The 19,843-nt window shown below is 37.3% G+C and overlaps 1 protein-coding gene across 1 annotated transcript in view; it reads left to right on the top strand.

The window, feature by feature from the left end:
* The window catches only part of TGFBI (transforming growth factor beta induced), a 110,719-nt gene that overhangs the window by 444 nt on the left and 90,432 nt on the right, over window positions 1–19,843 (top strand). Inside the window, exon 2 of the mRNA XM_053717197.1 lies at window positions 58–156. Coding sequence (XP_053573172.1) covers window positions 58–156 — 99 coding nt within the window. The remainder of the gene's footprint in view (window positions 1–57; window positions 157–19,843) is intronic.

The raw sequence follows: 19,843 nt of genomic DNA, 5'->3' as shown, positions 1-19,843 counted from the left end.
GAGTCTATTTTTTGTGCAATATGTGTATTTATTATTATATTTATTTTTTACTTATAGCCCTAATGTATGTGCTGTGCAGAAACTTATTGGAACCAACAAACAATACTATACCAACTGCAAACAGTGGTATCAGAGGAAGATTTGTGGCAAATCTACGTAAGTATAAAACAATTTGATTAACAGTAATAATAATGAGACTCAGAGAGTTTTTAAAATTTGGCTGATCAAACAAACTATTCAAGCAGACAATTCTCTGTTAAAGTCTATGAAGATTTCTGTAAGCAAGTTTTTCAGCAAGGTTTTCCACTGAAACCAAATATACCCGAGGGATTTTTTGGTATTCCAATACTCAGTTCTCAGAAAGTTAACATACATTTACCAGCTATTGTGCACATTTTTAAAAAAATATTTACAACATGTTTTTAATACTTTTTTTGTTTAGTGTCTAGCCATTACATATTGCATTTATGCAGCTTTAATTTTCAAATGCACTATGGACTTAAATTATTCAACAATGACTGCATTTTTTATTTATGTTTACCAGTGTCAAATAAATATTGCATTGCTGTAGAATATTAGTAAGTAGTGTGGTTCAGCTTGGAAGAAAAAAATAATTGTGCAGTAGTTATATTAGTGATAGCTTATAATAAAATGCAACCAAAGAAATGTATAAAGTCAAAACATTAATGGGACATGAAACCCAAAAGTTTTCTTTCATGATTTAGAAAGAGCATGCACTTTTAAACAACTTTCTAATTTACTCTATTATCTAATTTGCTTCATTATTTTGATATCCTTTGCTGAAAAGCATATCTAGATAGGCTCAGTAGCTGCTGATTGGTGGCTGCACATAGATGACTCATGTGATTGGCTCCCCCATGTGCATTGCTATTTCTTCAACAAAGGATATCTAAAGAATTAAGCAAATTAGATAATAGAAGTAAACGGGAATGTGGTTTACAATTGTTTTCTCTATCTGAATCATGACCGGAAAAAAATTGGGTTTAGTTCCCCTTTAATAGTGTCACTGTAACTGTTTTGTTATTTAATTAATATGGATTAAAAGTAGTACTAAAGTACATATAAATTATTCCTTTGTATGTGACAAATTAAGAATTATGTTCCAATCTGTATTTCTATCAATACTTGTCAATTATACTGTTTATATACATGTTGATAATGTTACAAGCAAGCCAATATTTGAATGAAATAACCAGTATTTTGTAAATTATAGCTAGTGACGATTACAAAAAAGCTAAATAATAATAATAAAAAAAATTACCCATGATAATTATGTTGAGGTAATTCATTTTGAAGCACATAGTGATTAATGATTTCTCTTAGAATAATTAATTAAGCTAATTACTGTAACTGGCATTTTTTTCCAACAATGGGCTAGATTAAAAGTGACACGCAACTTTCTGTGCGCTCACGTTGGGGCAAAAATTTCTCTTTTTGTGTTCATGTTAAATACCCTTGATATTACAAGTTGAAAAGAAATGTGAAAGCCTGGGCATGATTGGGATTTGCACTTTGGTAAACACGCTTAGGAAAAGCTGGTGTAAAAATATGCGTGAACAGTAGCACTCATATTAGCACTGTCTGATTAAATGTTTTGCTTAGAAATATTGCATTAAAAAATGATAAGGGAGCAAAGTTATGAGAGGTGAGCTGTTTAAAGAAAAAAAAAATAGGAACACATGTTTAATGATATTTATTAATATAAATATATATATGCATTTCTATACAAATGTATTTATGCATTCATATGTGTATATATGTATTTACCGACATATATACACATATAAATACAGATATACATATGTATAGAAATACATATATCTTAATCCAATCCTGCTTTTTGGGTTAGTGCGAGCTGGCGGCAGTGAAATTTTGAGTTCAAAACGAGGCTCATTAAAATCTATGATTGAGAAAATGTGATTGCAACTTTGCAGGTTTTTTTTTTTTACTGCAAAGTTGCGACCATGACACGTAATTTTTACTGGCGACCTGTAATATCTACAAAACAGGGCGCTCACATTAAAATAGAATTGAGTGGCAAAAATGCGTTCAGGGAAATGCTAACATGTGCCTCACTTGTAATCTAGCCCTAAATTAACAACCCTACACATAAGATGCAGAAAGATATTAAAGTAAGTGTAAATTTTGATGCTAAAGTGACCGGTTTTTAAAAATTCGATTAAAAACAGGGGCAATTTAATTCATCAACATTTACATTTCACTCCTGTTGAGAAAAAAAAAACTAACCTTTTAAACTTGACAGCCTCTCCTGCTTCCTCTACCCGTCGCAAAGCCTCTTCCTGGGTCTAAAATGAGGAATCCGGCTTCCGCCAATCACAGAGTTGAATCAAACACTGATTCCCCCAGGGGAGAAGCTGTGATTGGAGGATGACCTATCCATCATTTCTGACATCAGAAATGGCTTGCAACGATCAGAGGAAGCTGGAGCTGCTGTGAAGATTAAAAGGTACGTTTTTTTTCTCAACAGGAGTGAAATGTAAATTTTGATGAATTAAAGTGCCCCGGTTTTTAATCAAATTTTTAAAAACCGGGCACTTTAGCATTAAAATTGACATTCACTTTAAAGAGGAGATTGTTACAAATATATATTCAAAATAATTTACAGTGTATTTTTCAAGATTGTAACAAAATAACAGTAACCAGAGGAATTTTCAGTGTACGTTTCTAAAAATCATAGATATTGCTGCCATACAATCATTTTTTGTGTGGCCATTTAGGCTTAGAGTGTCTGCATTTTTGTTGGCTCTGACTGAGCTGCTTAGGTATTTTTCTCATTTATGTGGCATATGGTTTAAGCATTATGATGTCCAGCACAGATTGTAGTTTTAAGAGAAGTGAGACAGGAATGTGAGATCTTCCAAACACAGAAATAGGTTCAAAAAGTAAATGAGCTATGCATAAAAAATACAGTGCAAGAGCAACAGACCATATTCTAAGGATGGAGCATTGCAGGTTAAGTGGAAAGATATGAGCTACTTTACAAAAAAATGTAGATAATTAATTAATGGCCTCCTATTATGAGCAATAATAATACAAAAAAAGTCTTGTACCAGTGTATTTTCAGTGTATTATATATTATTTCATCTATATTTTATATATATTTTTAAACACAACATATTTCCATGTGTGAGCACATAAGCTTTGAGTTTTTGCTTTTTTACTAACATGTTTTTAAAGACTTTTTAAAGACTTAATTGTGATCTGTGCAAAATAAAACAAAGCTACATATAATACCAAGCTAAAACATTTTTAATGGCTGACCCATCAAGCCAGTTGGCATATAATTAATTTACTGCCCTTGTATGTCTCTGATAATAAACGTAATAAGTATAATTTCATAGAACATTACCATGTTATAAAAACTATATTCTTATAGAAAACACGCCATAACAGAATTCTAATATCAAACCAGCTACATATACCAACATATAAAAGTGTACATCTAATTATAACTAGGCATGTGTCAATAAAAAAGTTTTAGATGAATCATTCATACTAAAAAAAAAGATTTGCGTTCTATTCAGTCAGATTTTGACAACAGTATTAATTTTTTAATGGAAATTCTCCCTTATTCCTATAATACCCTAAATAAAGTTAAAATAGTAAATAGTGCTACTGCTGAAAGCCAGTAGCAGCTTTTTTAAAAAAAATTGTTTTCTTTCTGTGGGAAGAGGAGTGGGCTAGAACAAAAGTGAAGCTTACTTACTTTTTGGCTGACACAGGAATCAATCAATTGACATTGACATTGCTGGATATAGTTATCAAATAAAGTCAATTTAAGCTTCTGAAATAATTCCTTTCTAAATAGGGTAAATCTGAACTTTTGAAACTTTACAGCCTGAATAGTGTAAACCTTTTTCCTGCCTTTAGAGTAATAATTTTAGCCACATGAATGGAGGAACTGATTTTTTTGCTGAACCATCATTCATTTTTTTATTTTATTCTTTAAAGGGACCATTTGGCTTCTAAAACTGACGAATGCGGTTTGTGGCCACCATCTTCAGCATTCGGATCAGCCTAAATTCTCCTAAAGCACATCCCTACTAGATAATACTTTACTATACATATATAAATAACAAGGGTATACTGTAGATAATACTTGAGACTATGGGGCATATTTATCAATGTGCGAGCAGACATGATACGAAATAGCGTATCATGTCCGCCGCACATCGATAAATGCCAACAGCATACGCTGACGGCATTTATCATTGCACCAGCAGTTCTTGTGAACTGCTGGTACAATGTTGCCCCCTGCAGATTTGCGGCCAATCGGCTGCCCCCTGCAGATTTGTGGCCAATCGGCCGCTAGCAGGGGGTGTCAATCAACCTGATCGTATTCAGTCGGGTTTGATTTCTGTCCGTGGCCTCAGAGCAGGCAGACAAGTTACTGAGCAGCGGTCTTTAGACCACTGCTTCTTAACTTCTGTTTCCGGCGAGCCTGAAGGCTCATGCGGAAACAGGGGCATCAAGCTCTATAGGGAGCTTGATAAATATTCCCCTATACATGGAACCTATAAACAACTATACATAATGATACAAGAGAAGTGCCCAGCTCCAAAAAGCTTACAAAATAATAAGGTTTTGTTATTTTTTTTTAATATGAGCCATAGTTACCAGTAATAATATCAGGGTGAGCTCTGAGAAAGCTCTTACCAGACTTTGTTGTAGAAAATGTTTCTTTGAATATATAACTTTTAGAGAACTGTTGAAAGTATGAAAGGATTTAAACAGTTTTACAGAGTGAGATAGAGCATAACTAATCATTGCTTCAGCAAAGAGAAATCCTGAAGATGGGAAAGAGCAGATGTTTTGATTGCAGATCGCACTTATCACATTTTGAGACTGAAGATGGCAGTTGTTAGAGAATCTGAAGTTTAGAGGAGATATGTAATTGGTTGCAATATTTATAAGTGCTTTTAGTGCTAAAATAAAGGTAGATTTTTTTAAATATTGTGTAGGCTAAATGAAGCCAGAGTAGAACTTTTAAAGCAATTGAACAGTGTTTCAGGTCTAGAAGAGGCATTCATGATTCAGGTCAATAAGCCTGGCATCTACTTTCATGATGAACAGGAGAGGAGAATGGTGGGAGTTGGGTGGTCCAGTACGGTGACAGTTACATTAATGAAGACAACATATGCTTTCATTTGCATGTATAAACCCTACTTTCATCTCAAAATTAACAAAATAAAATACAGCATTTATATGCACACTTTCTGAGGCTCCAACTCCTACTATATACATATAGGCATTTGGTGATTGGCTGATGGGAGGGAAATTTGGACTAACTTTGAAATGTGGCAGAAAATATTCTAACACTAATTTCAAATTCAAAGTAAGAGTTTTTGTATTGTCTTTGTATTGTGTATTTGTCGGTTGTTCAATTCTGCTGTCATTAGTGGTACTTTAAAAGTCAAGCAATTAATTGTATCTTAATGCCACCATTGTTCAAGCATAGTAATAAAAGTCTTCTTATTTTTACTTGCATGTTTAAAATTAGATGATACAAATAATTTTATATCTGTCGGCCTGTCTGTCTATCTATCTATCTATCTATCTATCTATCTATCTATCTATCTATCTATCTATCTATCTATCTATCTATGTATCTATCACACAGATCGCTATCACTATAGCATTAAAAAGTGACTTTGATGCCTGTGAAACTGATCAATGGGTGACATTGCACTTTATTGACTTATTGCTGTACATTGCTATCATTGTTAGTCTGTCAAACATACATTTTGAAAGGTGAGCACTGAAAATTACATCTAATGAAACACTTATGTATTATATTATATGCATACTGTGTCTGGAATAAGGAATATGAATGAAGGTCAGTTTAAAAACATATAACTGCACCCAAAGAAATCAGCTCTTTTACCTGTAAAAACCACCCCACAACAGTAAAACCCACCACCCACACAACCAACCCCCCAAATAAAATCCTAACTAGAAAAACCTAAGCTACCCATTGCCCTGAAAAGGGCATGTGGATGGGCATTGCCCTTAAAAGGGCATTTAGCTCTATTGCTATCCAAACCCTAATCAAAAATTAAAACCCACCAAATAAACCCTTAAAAAACCTAACACTAACCACCGAAGATCCACTTACAGTTTTGAAGACCGGACATCCATCATCAACGAAGCGACAAGAAGTCCTCAACGAAGCCGGGAGAAGTCTTCATCCAAGCCGGGAGAAGTGGTCCTTCAGACGGGCAGTTGTCTTCATCCAGATGGCATCTTCTATCTTCATCCATCCGGCACGGAGCGGCTCCATCTTCAAGATATCTGGTGCAGAGCATCCTCTTCTTACGATGACTCCCGATGAATGAAGGTTCCTTTAATTGAGCTTGCATTCTATTGGCTGATTGGAACATAATCAGCCAATAGGATTGAGCTTGCATTCTATTGGCTGATTGGGACAGCCAATAGAATGTGAGCTCAATCCTATTGGCTGATTGGATCAGCCAATAGGATTGAAGTTCAATCCTATTGGCTGATTGCATCAGCCAATAGGATTTTTTCCTACCTTGAATTCTATCAGCCAATCGGAATCTAAGGGACGCCATCTTGGATGACGTCACTTAAAGGAACCTTCATTCGTTGTGAGTCATCATAAGAAGAGGATGCTCTGTGCCAGATGTCTTGAAGATGGAGCCACTCCGCGCCGGATGGATGAAGATAGAAGATGCCGTCTGGATGAAGACTTCTGCCCTTCTGGAGGACCACTTCTCCCGGCTTGGATGAAGATTTCTCCCGGCTTCGTTGAGGACTTCTTGCTGCTTCGTTGAGGACTTCTCCCAGCTTCGTTGACGATGGATGTCGGTCTTCAAAACTGTAAGTGGATCTTCGGTGGTTAGTGTTAGGTTTTTTTAAGGGTTTATTTGGTGCGTTTTAGTTTTAGATTTTGGTTTGGGCAGCAATAGAGCTAGATTCCCTTTTAAGGGCAATGCCCATCCAAATGCCCTTTTCAGGGCAATGGGGAGCTTAGGTTTTTCTAGTTAGGAGTTTATTTGGGGGGTTGGTTGTGTGGGTGGTGGGTTTTACTGATGGGGGGTGTTTGTATTTTTTTTTACAGGTAAAAGAGCTGATTTCTTTGGGGCAATGCCCCACAAAAGGCCCTTTTTTAAGGCTATTGGTAGTTTAGTTTAGGCTAGGGTTTTTTTTTTTATTATTTTATTTTGATAGGGCTATTAGATTAGGTGTAATTATTTTAAATATCTTGTAATTTGTTTTTTATTTTGTTTAATTTAGTGTTTTTTTTGTAATTTAGGTATTTGTATTTAATTTAGCTTTAGGTAATTTATTTAATTGTAGTGTAAGGTTAGGTGTTAGTTTAAGACAGGTTAGGTTTTATTTTACAGGTAAATTTGTATTTATTTTAGCTAGGTAGTTAGTAAATAGTTAATAACTATTTAGTAACTATTCTACCTAGTAAAAATAAATACAAACTTGGCTGTAAAATAAAAATAAACCCTAAGCTAGATACAATGTAACTATTAGTTATATTGTAGCTAGCTTAGGGTTTATTTTATAAGTAAGTATTTAGTTTTAAATAGGAATTATTTAGTTATTAATAGTAGGCTTTATTTAGATTTATTTTAATTATATTTAAGTTAGGGGGTGTTAGGGTTAGTGTTAGACTTAGGTTTAGGGGTTAATAACTTTAGTATAGTGGTGGCGACGTTGGGGGCGGCAGATTAGGGGTTAATAAATGTAGGTAGGTGGCGGTGATGTTAGGGGCGGCAGATTAGGGGTTAATAATATTTAACTAATGTTTGTGAGGCGGGAGTGCAGCGGTTTAGGGGTTAATATGTTTATTATAGTGGCGGCGATGTCCCAAGCGGCAGATTAGGGGTTAATATGTATAATGTAGGTGCCGGCGATGTCAGGGGCGGCAGATTAGGGGTTAATAAGTGTAAGATTAGGGGTGTTTAGACTCGGGGTTCATGTTAGGGTGTTAGGTGTAAACATAACTTTTTTTCCCCATAGGAATCAAGGGGCTGCGTTACGGAGCTTTACGCTGCTTTTTTGAAGGTGTTAGGCTTTTTTTCAGCCGGTTCTCCCCATTGATGTCTATGGGGAAATCGTGCATGAGCATGTACAACCAGCACACCGCTGACTTAAGCAGCGCTGGTATTGGAGTGCGGTATGGAGCACAAGTTCGCTCTACGTATATTTAACTAATGTTTGTGATGCGGGAATGCCGCGGTTTAGGGGTTAATATGTTTATTATAGTGGCGGCGATGTCCTGAGCGGCAGATTAGGGATTAATAAGTATAATGTAGGTGTCAGCGATGTCAGGGGCGGCAGATTAGGGGTTAATAAGTGTAAGATTAGGGGTGTTTAGACTCGGGTTTCATGTTAGGGTGTTAGGTGTAAACATAAATTTTGTTTCCCCATAGGAATCAATGCGGCTGCTTTATGGAGCATTACACTGCTTTTTTGCAGGTGTTAGGCTTTTTTTCAGCCGGCTCTCCCCATTGATGTCTTTGGGGAAATCGTGCATAAGCATGTACAACCAGCTCACCGCTGATTTAAGCAGCGCTGGTATTGGAGTGCGGTATGGAGCACAATTTTGTTCTACGCTCACTTCTTGTCTTTTAATGCCGGGTTTATAAAAACCTGTAATACCAGAGCTGTAGGTAAGTGAGCAGTGACAATAACGTGCAAGTTAGCACTGCACCCCTCATAACGCAAAACTCTTAATCTAGCCGATTGTTATTTAACTTATTTATTTTCTTTGGCCATTTGTTTCTCTTAACTTTGGTTAACAGGAACACAGCATGTAATCAGTCATTAAAATACTTTAAATTTGGCATTAATGCAATTATAAAACTTCCTCTCTAACGATTAAGAGTTTTGCGTTATGAGGGGTGTGGTGCTAACTTGCACATTATTGTCACTGCTCACTTACCTACAGCGCTGGTATTACAGGTTTTTATAAACCCGGCGTTAAAAGACAAGAAGTGAGCGTAGAGCAAGCTTGTGCTCCATACCGCACTCCAATACCAGCACTGCTTAAGTCAGCAGTGAGCTGGTTGTATGTGCTCATGCACGATTTCCCCATAGACATCAATGGGGAGAGCTGGCTGAAAAAAAGCCCAACACCTGCAAAAAAGCAGCCTACCTACATTTATTAACCCCTAATTTGCCGCCCCCAACATCGCCGGCACTATACTAAAGTTATTAACCCCTAAACCTAAGTCTAACCCTAACTCTAACACCCTCTAACTTAAATTTAATTAAAATAAATCTAAATAAAACCTACTATTAAAAACTAAATAATTCCTATTTAAAACTAAATACTTACCTGTAAAATAAACCCTAAGCTAGCTACAATATAACTAATAGTTACATTGTATCTAGCTTAGGGTTTATTTTTATTTTACAGGCAAGTTTGTATTTATTTTAACTAGGTAGAATAGTTACTAAATAGTTATTAACTATTTACTAACTACCTAGCTAAAATAAATACAAATTTACCTGTAAAATAAAACCTAACCTGTCTTTCACTAACACCTAACCTTACACTACAATTAAATAAATTACCTAAATTAAACACAAATACCTAAATTACAAAAAAACAAACACTAAATTACACAAAATAAAAAACAAATTACAAGATATTTAAACTAATTACACCTAATCTAATAGCCCTATCAAAAAAAAAACAAAAAAAAAAAAAAAACCCTAGCCTAAACTACCAATAGCCCTTAAAAGGGCCTTTTGTGGGGCATTGCCCTAAAGAAGTCAGCTCTTTTACCTGTAAAAAAAAATACAAACACCCCCCCAACAGTAAAACCCACCACACACACAACCAACCCCCCCAAATAAAATCCTAACTAGAAAAACCTAAGCTACCCATTGCCCTGAAAATGGCATGTGGATGGGCATTGCCCTTAAAAGGGAATTTAGCTCTATTGCTATCCAAACCCTAATCTAAAACCAAAACCCACCAAATAAAACCCTTAAAAAAACCTAACACTAACCCCCGAAGATCCACTTACAGTTTTGAAGACCGACATCCATCGTCAGCGAAGCTGGGAGAAGTCCTCAACGAAGCGGCAAGAAGTCCTCAACGAAGCCGGGAGAAGTCTTTATCCAAGCCGGGAGAAGTGGTCCTCCAGACGGGCAGAAGTCTTCATCCAAACGGCATCTTCTATCTTCATCCATCCGGGGCGGAGCGGCTCCATCTTCAAGACATCCGGCGCGGAGCATCCTCTTCTTACGATGACTCCCGATGAATGAAGGTTCCTTTAAGTGACGTCATATAAGATGGCGTCCCTTAGATTCCGATTGGCTGATAGAATTCTATCAGCCAATCGGAATTAAGGTTGAAAATATTGAACTTCAATCCTATTGGCTGATCCAATCAGCCAATAGGATTGAGCTCGCATTCTATTGGCTGTTCCAATCAGGGCTATTAGATTAGGTGTAATTAGTTTAAATATCTTGTAATTTGTTTTTTATTTTGTGTAATTTAGTGGGTTTTTTTTTGTAATTTAGGTATTAGTATATAATTTAGTTAATTGTATTTAATTTAGGTAATTTATTTAATTGTAGTGTAAGGTTAGGTGTTAGTGTAGATAGATTAGGTTTTATTTTACAGGTAAATTTGTATTTATTTTAGCTAGGTAGTTAGTAAATAGTTAATAACTATTTACTAACTATTCTACCTAGTTAAAATAAATACAAACTTACCTGTAAAATAAAAAATAAAACCTAAGCTAGCTACAATGTAACTATTAGTTATATTGTAGCTAGCTTTGGGTTTATTTTATAGGTAAGTATTTAGTTTTAAATAGGAATAATTTAGGTAATGATAGTAGGTTTTATTTAGATTTATTTTAATTATATTAAAGTTAGGGGGTGTTAGGGTTAGGGTTAGACTTAGGTTTAGGGGTTAATAACTTTAGTATAGTGGCGCCGACGTTGGGGGCGGCAGATTAGGGGTTAATAACTGTAATGTAGGTTGTGGCGATGTTAGGGACAGCAGATTAGGGGTTAATAATATTTAACTAGTGTTTGCGATGTGGGAGTGTAGCGGTTTAGGGGTTAATATGTTTATTCTAGTTTCGGCGATGTCCGGAGCAGCAGATTAGGGTTTAATAAATGTAGGTAAGTGGCGGCAATGTTAGGGACAGCAGATTAGGGGTTAATAACTTAATAATATTTAACTAGTGTTTGCGAGGCGGTTGTGCAGCAGTTTAGGGGTTAATATGTTTATTATAGTGGCGATGTCCGGAGCGGCAGATTAGGGGTTAATAATTTTATGTTAGTGTTTACGATGCGGGAGGGCCTCAGTTTAGGGGTTAATAGGCAGTTTATGGGTGTTAGTGTACAGTTTAGCACTTTAGTTATGAGTTTTATGCTACAGCTCTGTAGAGTAAAAATCATAACTACTGACTTTAGAATTCATTACGAATCTTGCGGGATAGGCTGTACCGCTCACTTTTTGGCCTAAAAAAAGCTTGTAATATTTAAACCATTTTTTTTTGTGATTGTTAGCAGATACAGTATATGACTTTTGTCCATTTACATCAAGAGAAAAAAAAAAAAAAAAAATAAGAATATACAGGGTACATAATATATGAGGGTGGATAATGTTAGCGATTGATTATAAAGCCTGTTTGTAAGCCAGTTATGATGACAGCAGGTAACACTATCACGTTTCCTATAATATGTATATCTATAAAAGCTCCTATATGAAAGTAGTCCTTTGATATGACAATCTATGAATGTATGCTAAAGTATAAAAAAGAGGAAATGTTCAGTTATAGGTTTTCTGAGTCTTCCACGGACTCCACCAATGAATATGTAAATGGACTTAATTTTAAGAGATCTCATTTTTTTAATAGGGTAGAGATTTAATATGAAATAGTATGAAAAACATCAGCAGGCAAGAGCTGCTCCAATATTGGGGGGGGGGAGAGGGAGGGGGGACGTGTCTGGTGGGTTTGATAATATAATAACAACATCCTGTGACCAGTACATTTTTGAGTAAATTAGCAGTTATGGCTTACAATCAAATTCAAAGGGTGAGTTATGAAAATCTAGGAACACACTCCTGTGTTTGGGGGAGGATTCAGAGGGTCTGAGCGATGAAGGTTAGGGGATGATTTTGTAGATGATTAATAAAATATGGCCTCATTGAACTATCAAATTAAAGGGCAACCATGTGGGAATTTATAATGAGGAATGAGTAACTGTGTGGCATATGACAGGAGGGGGCTAGAATGTGTGGTATTATAAAATTGAAGGATACACTATATGTTGGCAGATGGAATGTCAGTAATTAAGGTCGGCTCTGAGGAAGTAGCTTATGGGTATATAAGGAAAGGAGGTGTATGTACAATCATCTGGACATTAGAGTGAGGAGAGAAGTAAGGAGTACTTGGTTTCAAGGAGGTGTTCTTAATATTAATTAAAACGTCAAGTAAACTATGTGATTCATGACCAGTGTCTCAAGCTATAATGTGATTGGTAGTAATGGTCGATAATGGCCGGTAGGGGAATAAGTATGTAACTTGGGATCTACAAACCTTTAAGCAAAGGGGGCCACTTCAGACAGTAAGGTTAAGAACAAGTATACAATTATGACAGTTCTCCCATGGAGATATCTCCAGGAGTAGGTAAAACAGTTGGGTGTAGCAGATGTTCCAAGTTACAGATAATACAAAACAAATTGTCCTAAATGAGTTTCATGTGGAGTAGTGCTGCTTTAGGACATTAGATATATTGAGGACTAAAAGAGGGGCGCATGATGGAACCCTGCGATAGAACAATGTGATTAGGCCATTTTATATGGTCTGTTAATTTAATCTCAGTTATCATATTAAACACTTCTAGCTACCATTAGCAGTTGGTATTCACAGGCGACAGCTTGAGTATGTAGCTACAGATCTAGTAACGTCTAAATAGTGAAATCTAGCAATAAAGGATAATGATTAGTACAACATATATCAATGACCAGTCTCCTCCGCTATGTATTCTCAGTCCTTCGGATGCACAGAGATGGGAGTGACATAAGGGGGCAGAGCCGTGCCACTAGCAGATTATGTATTAAGGTACAATACCTCTCTAACATAAGCATATCATTAAAGTTAATATATGGTTCAAGTCAGCCATTCTGAATATCTGTACCTAGTATGGGATCACTATAAAGATAGTAAAGTTACAGCTAGTCAACGTCGAATTAAGAGTAACTATACCCTATAGTCTCAGCTGCTGATATGGAGGTCTAAAGCCTTGCATATGGTTTAAATAAGTTAGATGGAAAGACTTAAGCCCTGTTTGGAAGCTCTATGTAGAATTTCATAAACGTATGTAACATGCCTGGAGCTACAACCGCACAATAAATTAGGGTCAGTAAGGGTTGACCAGAACATGGATTTGTAACAGTTTACCTACATAGGTCTCAACAATATAGGAGGTAATATAAAAAAAAATGATGGTGCAGTAACAGTTGAACATTTAAGTATAAAGATAACTCTAAGAGTGAACATAAAACCTCACTTTGGGAGATACAGCAGATATCAGCGATCCAGTAGCCTACAATATCCACCAGTAGGACCTGTCTAAAATGTCAGCCTATGCCCTCCATTGGTGACTGAGAGCTACAGTTAATAGGGCTTCTCACTCCTCTTTCCCTCCAGATCTCCCTGTACAGTCCTGCGGGCAAAGTACTGTTAAGAAGGCAACATGAAGGAGCAATTATCAGGGATAGTGAGCTGCCATAGTATGTGGCTTTTAGGGAACACTTGTTGCTTGTCAATAGGATCAGGTTGGCTCTCCTATGCTGTATATGAAGTGGAGCGCGTATGAGGTGCTGCGTTGTGTACTCATCTGTTAAGGATCTGATCTCTGGACCCGTGACGATCGGCCACCTCGCCTTAGGATCCAGTGGTGCTGTAGCAGCCTCAGAGCACTCGTCCAGTTGTCCATCCAGATGAACACAGAGGATCGCTCGAAAATGGACCTCCTTAGCCCGCTCAGGATATGTACCAGGCGCAGTAAGAGACCAGGCATCAGAAGTTTCAGCCGGGTTCGACAGTGTCACTCCTGCCTTCCGCCATCATAGGGTAAGGAATTGACTGACAAGCCTCATGGCTAGGTGATTCAGGCTCTCCGCTTCGTAAAAGGAGGACATGATTCAGCAAGTCGTCAAATTGCAAGTCCATGGCACACTCCAGTGCGGTGAGTGCAGCGATGATGTCCGCCTCCATCTTAATCCAGTGTTGTGTGTGCATTTGGAAATGTCTCTCTTCTTTACTTAATCCCCCAGGTATATGGGACTTGATTAGCTGGTGTACTACCAATCACATTGTTATGTACTGGTTATTAGATTGTCCAAAGTTAATTGTTGTATTTGTTGTGCCGGGAGAGGGTGACGCGGGTCCTGCATCTCAAGGCCTCAATAGTCTGGATCAGGGTATAGACGAGATAAGTATCCCAGAGCTTGGTATTTTCGTGATCAGCAAGTATTCATTTAGGTGGCTGAACAATATTTTACAACATATGCTGTTTGGTTTCTATGAAATTTGAGAGATTTCGAATCTCAGGCTAGAGATCTCTGATTTTGCGTCCTCTCCCGGTGCTGTCTGGACACGCCCCCCGTATTAGAAGATTTTAATATTACATCACTGTCCCTTGGTAATTTTATGTGTTAACCTCCATAACACCTACTTAGGCTTGCATAACAGAGAAGCTACTGAGCAGGGTATGGCCAAAGATTGGCTGGTACACGCATATGCTGCCCCTGATTTGCTCACTAGCCATGTCTTGCTCTGTGGCAGCAATGTATTGTGGCTCCAGAGTAGACTTCAACTCTGCATTTAAGCCCTTTACAAGTGTAAAATATAGGGAATAATTGTCCAATAACAAAATAATAAAACAATAAAACACAAATGGGATAATTTGTTATAACACTATCATACACCTATATTTTTCTACATTTTTAAATTGGAGGTCTTTATTAAATGGTAACTGTTTTCCACCTAACATAATATGGAATATAAAGAGACAACTGTTTTCTTTTACTTTATTACACAGAGAATGAATGTATCACTGATTAAAAAATTGCAGACTTGATGAAAGGACGTTTTATGTGATTGAATACTAACTGTTATAATTAACTTGTGTAATTTTCAATTGATAGTATTCACAAATATTCCTGCCTTGTAATGATCTGAAAAACATATCAGAATATAAAGTTTAAGTAGTCTTTAGGGTGCTTTAAAATGAGATTGGATATTTTGTTCCCTATAACCAAAGAGAGATCTGCACATTTTTTCCAAGAGTTGTAAAATCATTCTGGAAAATATATTAGCCTCTGATTAACTCCTATTGTATACATTCCCAGCAAGTGACGTTTTCTTTTTATCAGTGTAACACACTCTGCGGTAACCCTCATTAATATGGGATAGCTGTACACTAAGATCCATACAGCTGAGCTGTCCACTTGAACAAAGAAAGGGATTTCTTCATGCAAGCATTTTTCCATGTGGCTATTTCAGTGTCTAGACTATATAAGTCTGCTTTTACTTTGTAGTTTATACTATAAGATTGTGACACATACTTCTTATATCTGATACTGTAAAAGATATTATGTGGATATTATTAGTTTGTGCAATTTATTTCCTCTTTGCCCTAAGCATTTTCCTGTTTAGCACATTTTAAACATGAGCATGTAAATAAATCCTACACTTTTTAACTTAAAATTAAGGTCATTTCAGTACAATAGTTACCATAGTTACATTTTTTAATTATTTTTTATACTTAAAAAAAAAAATGAAAGTGACAGTCAACACCAAAAATGTTATTGTTTAACCCTTTAACTACCGGGACTTTCAGACAAAAACTTGCCCAAAATAACTGAGAATGTTTAGCATATTTGCTATCACTTCATTTAAACAGAAAGAGAGCCTTGTATTTTTTTTTATTTACCTGTCAAAACTATATATATATTTAAGTAGACAACCCAAGGTATTGATCTAGGCACATTTTGGTATATTTCATGCCACCATTTCACTGCCAAATGCAATCAATCAAATAAAAAAAAATGGTACTTTTTTCACAATCTTTGGCTTTCTCACAGAAATTACAACTTTTTGTAAAAGTTTCTCTGGGATCCCATTTGTTCAGGAATAGCAGACATATATGGCTTCGCCATTGCTTTTTGGTAATTAGAGGGCCGCTAATTGCAGCTGCGCACCACACTTCTATTATTCCCGGCAGTGAAGGGGTTAATTAGGTAGCTTAAAAGGTTAATTTTAGCTTTATTGTAGAGATTAGCCTCCCACCTGACACTTCCCACCCCCTGATCCCTACCTGATGCCTCCCAAACAGCTTTCCTCCCTCTCCCACCCCCCACTGCTAACCCCCCATCTTAGGTACTGGCGCATTCTGCCAGTATGAAAATATAAGGCTTATATTTTTTTCTGCAGTGTAGGATCCCCCCTTACCCCCCAACATCCCTTATCCCCCCCAACGAGCTCTCTAAACCTCCCCCTCTAACTATTACCCGCCATCTTAGGTACTGGCAGCTGTCTACCAGTACCTATAAACTGCTTTTTTTATTTTTATTTTTTTTTATTATTTTTTACATATTTTTTGTAGCGTAGTGTCCCCCCACCCACAATCTTTAGTTAGGGCCCCCCACATCCCCAGACCCCCTTTTCTGTAGTGTAGCTGCCCCATCCCTCCCTGCCCCTTTGTTTTCTCTTGTAAGGTGTATCCAGTCCACGGATCATCCATTACTTGTGGGATATTCTCATTCCCAACAGGAAGTTGCAAGAGGAAACCCACAGCAGAGCTGCAATATAGCTCCTCCCCTAACTGTCATAGCCAGTCATTCTCTTGCAACTCTCAACAAGCAAGGAGGTCGTAAGAGAGAGTGGTTAAATATAGCTAGTTTATTTTCTTCAATCAAATGTTTGTTATTTTTAAATAGTACCGGAGTTGTGCTATTTTATCTCAGGCAGTAAATAGAAGAAGAATCTGCCTGAGGTTTCTATGATCTTAGCAGGTTGTAACTAAGATCAATTGCTGTTCTCACATATGTCTGAGGGGATTACACAGATGAGGTAAAACTTCAGCGAGAGAATGGCGTGCAGTTTATTCTGCTATCAGGTATGTGCAGTTATAATTTTTTCTAGAGATGGAAAACACTAGAAAATGCTGCTGATACCGGATTAATGTAAGTTAAGCCTGAATACAGTGATTTAATAACGACTGGTATCATGCTTACTCTCAGGGGTAATACCCTTATAAAATTGCAATATAAAACATTTGCTGGCATATTTAATCGTTTTTATATATGCTTTGGTGATAAAACTTTATTGGGGCCTAGTTTTTTCCACATGGCTGGTTTAAATTTTGCCTAGAAACAGTTTCCTGAGGCTTTCCACTGTTGTAATATGAGTGGGAGGGGCCTATTTTAACGTTTTTTTGTGCAGTTAAAATTACAAACTAAGACATCCAGATTCCCTCAAAGGCCCTCTGAATGCTATAGGACATCTCTAAAGGGCCCAAAGGCTTTCCAAAGTCGTTTATTGGGGAAGGTAGGGCTACAGCTTGCTGTGGCAGTTGGTTGTGACTGTTAAAAAACGTCTATTTAGTTTTTTTGATCCGTTTTTTGAACTAAGGGGTTAATCATCCATTTGCAAGTGGTGCAATGCTCTGCTAGTCTATTACATACACTGTAAAAATTTTGTTTGATTTACTGCATTTTCTCACTGTTTTTCACTGTTTTTCAAATTCTGACAAAATTTGTTTCTCTTAAAGGCAGAGTACCGTTTTTTATATTTGCTTGTTAACTTGATTTAAAGTGTTTTCCAAGCTTGCTAGTCTCATTGCTAGTCTGTATAAACATGTCTGACATAGAAGAAACTCCTTGCTCATTATGTTTAAAAGCCATGGTGGAATCCCCTCTTAGAATGTGTACCAAATGTACTGATTTCATTTTAGGCAATAAAGATCATTTTCTGTCTTTTAAAAAATTTTATCACCAGAGGAATCTGACGAGGGGGAAGTTATGCCGACTAACTTTCCCCACGTGTCAGACCCTTTGACTCCCGCTTAAGGGACTCACGCTCAAATGGCGCCAAGTACATCTAGGGCGCCCATAGCGTTTACTTTACAAGACATGGCGGCAGTCATGGATAATACACTGTCAGCGGTATTAGCCAGACTACCTGAACTTAGAGATAAGCGAGATAGCTCTGGGGTGAGACAAAATGCAGAGCATACTGACGCTTTAAGAACCATGTCTGATACTGCCTAACAATATGCAGAAGCTGAGGAAAGAGAGCTTCAGTCAGTGGGTGATGTTAATGACTCAGGAAGATACCTGATTCTAATATTTCTACATTTAAATTTAAGCTTGTACACCTCCGCGTGTTGCTTAGGGAGGTTTTAGCTGCTCTGAATGACTGTGATTCCATTGCAGTGCCAGAGAAATTGTGTAGACTGGATAAATACTTGCAGTGCCGGTGTGTACTGATGTTTTTCCAATACCTAAAAGGTTTACAAAAATTATTAATAAAGAATGGGATAGACCAGGTGTGCCATTCTCTTCCCCTCCTATTTTTAGAAAAATGTTTCCAATAGACGCCACCACACGGGACTTATGGCAGACAGTCCCTAAGGTGGAGGGAGCAGTTTCTACTCTAGCAAAGCGTACTACTATCCCTGTCGAGGACAGTTGTGCTTTTTTAGATCCAATGGATAAAATATTAGAAGGTTACCTTAAGAAAATATTTATTCAACAAGGTTTTATCCTGCAGCCCCTTGCATGCATTGCCCCTGTCACTGCTGCTGCGGCGTACTGGTTTGAGTCTCTGGAAGAGGCTTTACAGGTAGCGACTCCATTGGATGACATACTTGGCAAACTTAGAGCACATAAGCTAGCCAATTCTTTTATTTCTGATGCCATTGTTCATTTGACTAAACTAACGGCTAAGAATTCTGGTTTTGCAGAGCGCTATGGCTTAAATCATGATCAGCTGACGTGACTTCAATATCTAAGCTACTTAACATTCCCTTCAAGGGGCAGACGCTATTCGGGCCTGGTTTGAAGGAGATTATTGCTGATATCACTGGAGGAAAAGGTCATGCCCTTCCTCAGGACAGGTCCAAATCTAGGGCCAAACAGTCTAATTTTCGTGCCTTTCAAAACTTCAAGGCAGGTGCGGCATCAACTTCCTCTAATAATAAACAAGAGGGAACTTTTGCTCAATCTAAGACGGTCTGGAGACCAAACCAGACCTGGAAAAAAGGTAAGCAGGTCAAAAAAGCCTGCTGCTGCCTCTAAGACAGCATGAAGGAACGGCCCCCTATCCGGTAATGGATCTAGTAGGGGGCAGACTTTCACTCTTCGCCCAGGCGTGGGTAAGAGATGTTCAGGATCCCTGGGCGTTGGAAATTATATCCCAGGGATATCTTCTGGACTTCAAAGCTTCCCCCCCAAAAGGGAGATTTCACCTTTCACAATTATCTGCACACCAGATAAAGAGAGAGGCATTCTTACACTGTGTACGAGACCTCCTAGTTATGGGAGTAAACAGGAACAGGGTTTTTACTCAAATCTGTTTGTGGTTCTCAAAAAAGAGGGAACCTTCAGACCAATTTTGGATCTAAAGATTTTAAACAAATTCCTCAAAGTTCCGTCGTTCAAGATGGAAACTATTCGTACCATCCTACCACTGATCCAGGAGGGTCAATATATGACTACAGTGGATCTAAAGGATGCTTATCTTCACATTCCGATACATAAAGATCATCATCGGTTTCTCAG

The sequence above is a fragment of the Bombina bombina genome, chromosome 6 (genome assembly GCF_027579735.1).
Source record: "Bombina bombina isolate aBomBom1 chromosome 6, aBomBom1.pri, whole genome shotgun sequence".
Taxonomy (NCBI): Eukaryota; Metazoa; Chordata; class Amphibia; order Anura; family Bombinatoridae; genus Bombina; species Bombina bombina.
Note: the sequence above shows the minus strand (reverse complement) of the source record. Positions and strands in the feature narration are given on the sequence as shown.